The 9,565-nt window shown below is 34.2% G+C and overlaps 1 protein-coding gene across 1 annotated transcript in view; it reads right to left on the bottom strand.

The window, feature by feature from the left end:
* LOC108738160 (carbonic anhydrase-related protein 10-like) overlaps nt 1–9,565 on the bottom strand; it is a 24,825-nt gene that overhangs the window by 5,753 nt on the left and 9,507 nt on the right. Inside the window, exons 3-5 of the mRNA XM_025977137.1 lie at nt 1,732–1,868; nt 863–1,054; nt 697–792 (exon numbers count right to left, since the gene is read on the bottom strand). Coding sequence (XP_025832922.1) covers nt 697–792; nt 863–1,054; nt 1,732–1,868 — 425 coding nt within the window. The remainder of the gene's footprint in view (nt 1–696; nt 793–862; nt 1,055–1,731; nt 1,869–9,565) is intronic.

Below are 9,565 nucleotides of genomic sequence, written 5' to 3' on the forward strand. Positions count from 1 at the left end.
CGTATAATCCGTACAGTACTGCACGGAAAAATTGACCATTTTATCCACTACAATTGCATTGCTCAAATGTGCTGTTATTGGTACCATTTACTACTGAAAATATCAACGAGATCTTTATTTATATTTGAAGACATATTAAAGGCTTTAACGCTTGTTTTCGACTCACATTACTATTCATGATTGAACAAAACCTTTGGCAGGTACTGTATGAAAAAGAATGTTTAATGAACAAGAGTCGAGAGTATAATGAGCTTTTTTCTCCCTACCTACGATTTTTCCAGCGCTCATCAAAGACATTGGAAGGGAACATCTCTAGAGAAAGTAAACGAAGTGTACGAGGAACGTGGATCGGCGTTCCATGCGCTCGCCGACGCTACCGCGTGGATCGGCGTTCCATGCGCTCGCCGACGCTACCGCCGTGAAAAGAAGTTAAAGAATTGGCAATCCACTCGCCGTGTAACAGGAACTTAGACTGTCAGAACGAGTCAACGTTCTTGACCACATTTTTTTTTATTTTAGAAATATATTCTAAATTGTTCATAAAAATGGTTGCTCGTTAGGACGGATAGAATGAAGCAAAAATTTGGAAATTTGTGTATTCTACCTTAAAAGTTTTCAACACATATAAATGTGAAAGTGCCTCAACTATACTAAAACTTCAAGTATTTTTCAAATAATCCTAGGTATAACAAGTACCTGAATCATTAAGGAAATTGCTACAACCCCTTGTGTCTTATATTTCGCTTCCGTCATATTATGGTAAAGGTCCACGTTAAAACCATAGAGTTGAATCTAAAATGTTAGGTATATAATTATTCTTGCATTTTATCAGATAACGTTGCCTATCTCTTCAATGGCCTACCTCTCCAGGAAACGAATAGCCATGGATACGATGTTCAGAACCGTAACGATTTCCTGCACTGTAATGGATATAAATTTCATCAAATTGATACCGATAAGCGAGTGGACCGCCAGAAATGTTTACGTAATGCTTTGTCCCCTTATCAACCCTAAATACGAGAGACTGTCCCGTATTATAGATGTGTCCCGATATCTGTAATGATGAACCCCTATTAATTAATCGTGGCACTAACGTAATCTACTTTTAAATGTTTCACTTCAAATAGGTGTTGGCAATCCTCTTACGACAAACAACTTCGATTGTACATTGCAAACTGTGAAATATTTTGATAGAAGATTGTCCAAAATTTCAAAAAAAATACCAAAATTATCAAATCATGGAGTAAAACAAGATTACGAATTTAAATTAACCCAATAATTTCTGAAATTTTTATTAGAACTATGCTGGGCCCTTTTTTAATGCTTTAGTTTAAATAAACTATAAGTAACTACTCTGTTTCTTATGTTCGTGTTTTGAAAATACAACAAATATCGGGGAATTCCCAAGACCAATTCCCTTCATCATGAAATCAATAATAGTTGTTTAGTTAATAATAATACAGGAACATAGAAATTACACAAATCTTTGTCAGCATTTTTTCTTTTTATGTTGTACGAATTAAAATACATAATTTGATGAACGTATGGAATACATATATTTTTTCAACTACATCTATATGAAAATGTGTCTTGCTTCTCTGAAAACTCAAAATCATTAAAACTTTCATAACCAACAATACGCAGTACTTTTACTTAAAATAGTCATTGATGAAAATAATACCTGTTGACGTAAATATTTTTACATGTGCAGTGGAAAAATGTTTAACATACCGTCTCCTTATCCACATTTAAAAGTCGTAGTGATGGATCAAAAAGCAATTTGCTGGGCTCTATGTTAATAGGCGACTGCCTTCTACCCCTTGAGCACATATTCCATTGTGGATTCATCAATCCCCAAAATGCAGGACCTGAAACAATAGAATTAATTTCTTCAGCAAGCTTAATATAAGTTAATTGATAGCTATGAGCCGAAGTTTTTTTTTATAAGATGCCTTACAACGTAAATGTAAAAAAATAGGTGTATCTTATATATACACGCGGTTGAATTTATACTTTTCTGCTATTAAAATAATTTGTTCGATTATGAAATTAGAAATCCGAGATATATGGACGATTAAACTATATAAATCACTATCGATTAATTCCTAAAGGCTATTTCTTCTAATTTTTGATCCCTTCCCCTATGTGAGAAATCGTAATATATTTGTTAACTCCCCTCTCCCACTTACGCAAAAAAGATTAACAATATTTACAAAATAGATCCACTGTCAATTTTTTTTATTCTTATTCCGCAAATATAAAAGTATCAATTATTTATTTAAAAAAACAAAGTCAAATCTATGAAATGTGAAGCGCTGACCTTCCATAAGTTACGGTCATCCGTAGACCAATTGTAAATTTGTTAATGTTCAACCAGCAACAACTTCAGTGGGCAGAACTCTCCGGCGTGGCGTGCTAATGAGAGCCAACAAGTTCAAAATCGCGATCCATATCTGACAGTTTTTATAGCATACCTACTGATCAGGAACTTACTGTCTTACACTATTCATAGGCTGTGTTCCGAAATATAACCCAGAAAACTGACCAGTGCTGATGACGTAATGAATCGACGCCATACTGTTGATTCGTTCCGAAATATACTGGTCAGTGCCTTGACGTCAAATTGACAACATATTGATAATAGTGTTTGTGCTCGTTTGCAGCAATTTTGCTCCAAAAGTTATTAAAGTTTCTTACAATAAAAAATTGCTCAAAGTCTGATGCACACACGCCCATTTGATATACCACTACGTCACACTTGTCTCACCAGTACAATATGGTGGCACACCAGTACAATATGGCGTCTATTTATGACGTCATCAGCACTGGCCACTATGTTGGGTTATATTTCAGAACACACCCATAAATAGGTTAGGTTGGGTGAAGTCAAATTATTTTTTGGTTATTTTTATAACATAAGTTGAGGTTCATAATAAACAGGTTAGGTTGAATTAGGTCAGGTTATTATTTGATTCGAAATATATTAATACAGATCTTAAGTTTTAATGTAATAAATCTTATAGAATTCAGTGTTTATTAACGCTATAACCAATTTAAATTGTTACTTCTTTTTCCTGATCGAATTAAATGAAGTCTTTAATTGTCAAAAGAGTAAAAGCAGTAGATGAAATAAAGCCTTCGAGTTCCTTCTTAACGACGTCTTTCGTGTTTTTCACAGGCTTCGTTATATTCAATAATTCATTACCATTCGTACTTATTTACTTTCGCCTTCTCACTAGTGCGTCCATTGTTGTCATACAAATTACGTTTGACTTAGATATTCCTTCCGCGAGTTAGCGAGCTTTGTGATGAAGACGAAACATGAAATACCGGTCCCCAAGTTGAATTAGTTGTGTTCGAGAGAAGAATTCCTAAGGACTCTCGCTAAAGAAGTTAAAGAAGATAGACTAACGGGAACAAGCTACGTGCTCCGCATCAGGATAAATTATCTCGTTCTAAGACGAACAAAACGAGCTTCGGTCCGTGGCGACAACTACAACCTGTGTGACGGAAAACTACGTACTTTGCCCGTTTCTCTGAAAAATTTCCCGCAATTCAACAAATCGCTGATTCGTTTTTTATTACTCAAAAGCACGGAAACTTCTCTAATGAAACAGACAGGGCGAGAAATGTTTAAAACGAGATTCTTTTAATCAAAACGAATCTGTTCCTTTCTTTTAATAAATTAACATTTATTCCACATGAATAATTTCTTAATTTTACTTAATGATCAACCTCTTTCAAACACTTTAGTAGAAACATGTAACTCCTCAAAAATGAAGCTTTTTTATGAGTTAAAATCAGAATTACATTTACATCTAACGTCTTCGACATAGCACCAATCTGCAATATTATCTATACTCGCTGGAAACTACATGCTTCCCTATTTCCTTTTCATTTCTAAACATTGCTTGCTAGCTAACCGTATGATGTCTATAACTCTTAGTCCGTTTTAATTGATTTATATAATGTTGAGTATCTTGCAGAGTTGGACAGAGTTTTAGTGCTTTGTTCTTGAAAATGTGCTTCCAATCTTTTCAGGACTTAGAAGCACTAAAATTCAAGCCTTATTATGAACGACTAGTTAAGGCTTAATATAAAAGTGCGTTGTAATTTGTATTTAAAGTTTTAAAGAACTTCAACTTACAAAGCATGTTCAAAGTGCTTAGAGATTTGAATATACTTGCTTTCGAGGTAGTTGGTAATTGGAGATCTCTAGACAATAAAATGTAATTGGGCTTCAAGGACTAAAATACCTTATATAAAGACTTTTAGTAAAGTTTCTGTTGCCTTCACGGTTCTTCGTACATGTCCAAACATTCTAAACTTTAAATTTTATGTTCTCCTTAATACTTCCTAACAATTTTATTACCAAAATACTGGCAGTTGCAATTCACCCTTCGCTCAAGTCTGCGACAAGGATTCACGATTAGGTACTCCAAACCTAGACCAATGCCGTACCAAAGCAATAAAGCCTGAAGAATATCGAGCCCTCATCTTTTCTAGATTTTTCAATTAACTCATAAGAACAACATTTAGTTAAAATGCCCGACACTTTACAGTCTCGACTTTATATACAATACAAATAAAATACTATAAAAGTTCTACCTAAATAGAATATTTCACTACTAATTTATTATTTAGTGTAATTGTTGTTCAACTTTCATAATAATTTCAATATCTACTACGATAATAAGTTATATAATAGCTTATCTGCAAAACATTAATTATTGAAAGGAGCATCATCATCATAAGGTTTTCAGTCCTAAGACTGGTTGGACACACACCTTCACTCTTTTCTATCCTGAGCTAATCTTCGCATTTCCCTAAAACTAGAACAATCCATATCGTTAACTATTTGCGAGCAGAAATCTAATATAGGTCTACCTTTACCTCTCCTAACTTCTGTTTCTGCCTCTAATATGTCTATGACTATACCTTCAAGTCTGAAAAGGTGTCCTATTAACCTAACTCGCCTACTTCTTATTGACTTCCATAGAGTCCTTTGTTCTCTTACTATTTCTAATACCCCTTCATTTCTAATCTTCTCTATCCACGGTATCCTTATCATTCGACTGTAATTAATTTCTAAATTAACAGTTCGCGAGCATAGAAGTGACTTCTTTTTATAAAGGCGACACGACCCTGCGCTATCCTCTGCTTTATATCCCTTTTACTCCCTCCGTCCTGACTTATCTGACTTCCTAGATATCTAAAATCGGCCACTTCTTCTAATTTTCGTTTCCTATCTATATATTCGATCTTTCCCTACTTTTTCTTCCCTTGAATACCAGTATTTTTGTTTTACTTGTATTTATTTTCATACAGTACTGTTTTGTCAATACCGCTTCGATTTTATTTAAAGCTATATCTAAATCCTCCTTGCTAGATGCTAATACTGCTATATCATCTGCAAATCTAAGCCTACTAATCTTTTGCCCTTGTATACCTATCCCTACAGTTGTACTGTCGTTAATGATGTTGATCGCATCTTCGATGTATAGCTTAAAAAGTAGCGGTGACAGTGTTCATCCCTGTCTGACTCCCTTCCTAATATTTACTTCTCTACGTTGCAGCGTCATCTCTATAACTGCCTGTTGCTCTTTATACAAACTAAATATCACTCTTCTATCTTTGTAACTCTTCCCTACTTTTTTAAGTATATTTAACATCTTTTCCCATTTAACATTGTCAAACGCTTTTTCTGAACCTACAAATCCTATGCACGCACTCTTTCTTTTTTCTATCGTTTTCTCTATTGTTACCTGTATAGCTAGAATGGCCTCCCGCGTTCCTTTTTTTTCTTCTAAACCCAAATTGATCTTCCCATAGTAGTTCTTCCGCCCTTTTTTCCATCCTCCTCTGTACAATTCCAGTTAAGATTTTTGACGCATGGGAAGTTAAGCCAATTGTTCTAAATGTCTCGCACTTATCCGCGTCTCTCCTTTTAGGTATGATTACTACAACGTTCCGTTTATAATCCTGTGGTACTTTTCCGGTCTCGTAAATGTGACTAACTAGCTTAAACATACGATCACTAACCTCTTGTCCTGCATGTTTTAGAATTATCTAAATCCCATCTACACCTGACGCCTTATTATTATTTAAGTTTTTTAATACTACATCGAACTCTTCTGTCATTATGGGATAACCTAGCTCATCTATCTCCACACTATCTTTCTTCTCTAAAATATCTCCTAACTCAGGGCCTGCGTATAGGTTCTCTAAATATTCTTTCCACCTATCTGCCTTTTCCTCATTTTCTATCAAAATTACCCCTGCCTCGTTTCTTGTATTAATACTACTGTACCCTACATCTCTAACATTCCTTTTTACTTTAAACTTTTCTACCACTTCTTTACACATGCTTTCAATCCACTGTTCCTTAGCTACCCTACACTTCCTAATTATTTCCCACTTTATAGCCTTATATCTTTTTTGCCCTTCTTCGTTTATCCTGTTTTTGTATTTCCGCCTTTCTTCTATTAATCCTAATCGAACCGAAACAACGTACAGAATTTATCTATTAAGAAATATTTACATTGGATAAAACCTGTAATTGTTGAGACAATTAATTTTTACATTAATGCAATAAATAAACCAAAGAACTCAGGTTTTTGTTTCAATAAACAGATACATTTTCGTAATTAATACCTTTCGTTATTACAACGAACGAGTTATTGAACAATGGATGCTGTTCGTTGCCTCAAAGAAGTTGATTTGATTTTTTAATGAACAATTATTCGTTACAGCAATGTACTATACGTTGGTTAATAAACGCGTTTATTGAATAACAAACTCCNGTGCAGTACTGTACGGATTATACGCTCCTCGCCGGTTAAGAGTTTAGCCGAGAGTTGTCTCCTTTCTTTTCTGGTCTAGTGCTATTCTTTTCTACTTTGCGCCAGTCAAACTGAAGGTCACGTCGATACAGAAACAAAACGAAGTATAGGAATCGCAGAAATGATTGAGTCGAGATAGTAACAACGAAACTATTTTTTTAATGCTAATGTTGGTTTAAAATTGCTCGTAAAAGAACTGAATGCAAATCTCACATTCGTTATACTTTATGTAATATAGAAATGTAACTGCCTTTCTTAAGGCATTCCTGCTGAATTTTCATTTACGGTAATAGTTAAAACCTTTTTATTGACAACGGTGAAAAAAAGACTTTTAAGTGAATTCAAATTTAAATACTCTTGCTTTTAAAAAGGATAATTTAACACGTACATCCATTTTAGTAATAAATTATCATAGGTAAGTTAGAGGAATTTTTAGATAATTTGAAAAGTTAACTTTTTAACGTTGGTTGAACAGATTTCAATGATAGATAACAAGAGAAGGTTTTCAGGAATGAAGCTACTTTGTTTATTGCTTATGACAATTGTATTTATTAAACAATTACTATAATTAACGTTGCTGAAAAATAAATCAGGCAGCCGAAGTGGTGATTAAAACTAGGGATTCAGCACAAGACCAATATGCCAATACTGGTTCCACACAAACGAAATGAGAATAAATATGACCCATACATAAAGTCTGTAATAATTTAAAAATGATTACATTTTTCCATATTACTTACCTTTGTATCGTATTTTGTTGAATTTGCTAGTAATTTGACGAAATTCGTCGCTTGGAGCATCACCTATCTGCGAAAAAAACATTATAAAGGAAACAAAAATTTCAATCATTTTCTTCAATTCTTACAGTTAAAATTATGTTTCCATTAAAAAAAAGCACACGTGGCAAAAACTTCTTCAGTAGGTATAAATAATAAACAGAACATTTATTCTTCATTTCAAGGAAATTTTATTGAGAAAAAGTTAAGTAAAAAAGTAAGAATTACAATGTATAAGTATTTACATTCCATCCGTGCGAAGGAGCAAATATTTTTATCTAATAAACTTTTGAAACTTGTTGAATTATTTCAGATCACAAGGTAGTAGTCATGAACATCAGAACGAAAACGTTAAATTCTTTTCTTTGCCGTGACATTTTTTTTTTTCGAAACACCAAAAAAGCTTTTATACCAGCCTATAAGAAGTATTTTTTTACGTATCACCTACCAAATAAAACAAATACCTTAAAGTCTCCCTTTCAAATATAAAATTATATTGAATTCCAGATCTCTCCTCGTTGTTTCAATTATAAATAGAATAGATGTACAAAAATTAAATTACATAGCCGGGAACTTGAGTAAAATCGATAACTATTAAAAAAAAAAATGAAAGCTGAAAAAATTATGCCACAAACTTTTGCTATTTGTAATAAATAATTTGCATCCTATGATATGATAGGAAGTACAGGAGAGGAAAGGAATTAGTAAAATTCCCTTTTTAAATGAAAATTGTTATATAATTTATGAAGTGTTATGTGCAACTGAGGGAAGTTTTCCTCTACTTTCCTTACTCTATCAGTTGGTCCAGCCATCTAATCAGGAATTCATCAAAGTATAGTATCCTTTCCCTTGATCTGTCCATCTGATCAGTTTCTGTTCAGTTCCTTATCAGAATCTAATACTACTAATCTTATTATGGTTTCGGTATGTTGTTAATATGTAAAAACAAAATTAATCCTGATCCTTTGAACGGATCCGGTATGGATCTTTTAGCTAAACCGGGCATGAATCTGTTAAATGGATTGGGTATGGATCTTTGAAACGGATCCAGCATGGATGTTTTAAACGGATCCTGAGCAGATCATATATATGACGTGACGATTCTTAATCATATCCGAATCAGGAAGTCTGATTTATTCCTGACCAATCTTTAGGCAATCCTGATCCGGATCAGACTTTATGCTGAACTAATTTCCAGTTGGAATATTGAAAAAAAACCCGACTTCAAACCTTTTCCATTTCTACAGTTAATTACGTTTCATTAAAACCAGATTTGTCGATTTGTTTGTTTTGTAATTGCTTATTGAAATTGATTTTTTAAGTAAAACTTGTTTTAAGCTCCTATTACACGGCGCGTGGATTGACAATCTCCCCGCTGAGTAATGGGTTGAACGTAGGCACACGCGCCGCGGGAGATTGCCGCTCCTCGCGCCCTGTAACATGACCTTAACAGGATCGGCGCGGATTGGAGCGTGAAGGAACATCCTGCCACGTTCTTTCTCGAGCACCTATTACGCATTTCACGCGTTCGCCGCCGTGAAAAAAAGTCATAGAAACGCACCTGTCCGTTCCAGGCCGCGCAAAAGCCGTTACACGGACGTGGATTAGCAAACCACTTCACTTTAACATAACCTTTAAAGGCTACATTACACGGTACACTTCGTTTAGTTTCTCTAGCGATGTGAGCTTTAGTTTAGCGCAGAATAGCAAAGAACAGCACAAGCTCAGAAAAGAAAGGAGATAATTCTCGACTAAACTCTTAACCGGTGAGGAGCGTATAATCCGTACAGTACTACACCGAAAAATTGACCATTTTATCCACTACAATTGCATTGCTCAAATGTGCTGTTATTGGTACCATTTACTACTGAAAATATCAACGAGATCTTTATTTATATTTGAAGACATATTAAAGGCTTTAACGCTTGTTTTCGACTCGCACTACTA

This window comes from Agrilus planipennis, unplaced genomic scaffold (genome assembly GCF_000699045.2).
Source record: "Agrilus planipennis isolate EAB-ADULT unplaced genomic scaffold, Apla_2.0 scaffold209, whole genome shotgun sequence".
NCBI lineage: Eukaryota > Metazoa > Arthropoda > Insecta > Coleoptera > Buprestidae > Agrilus > Agrilus planipennis.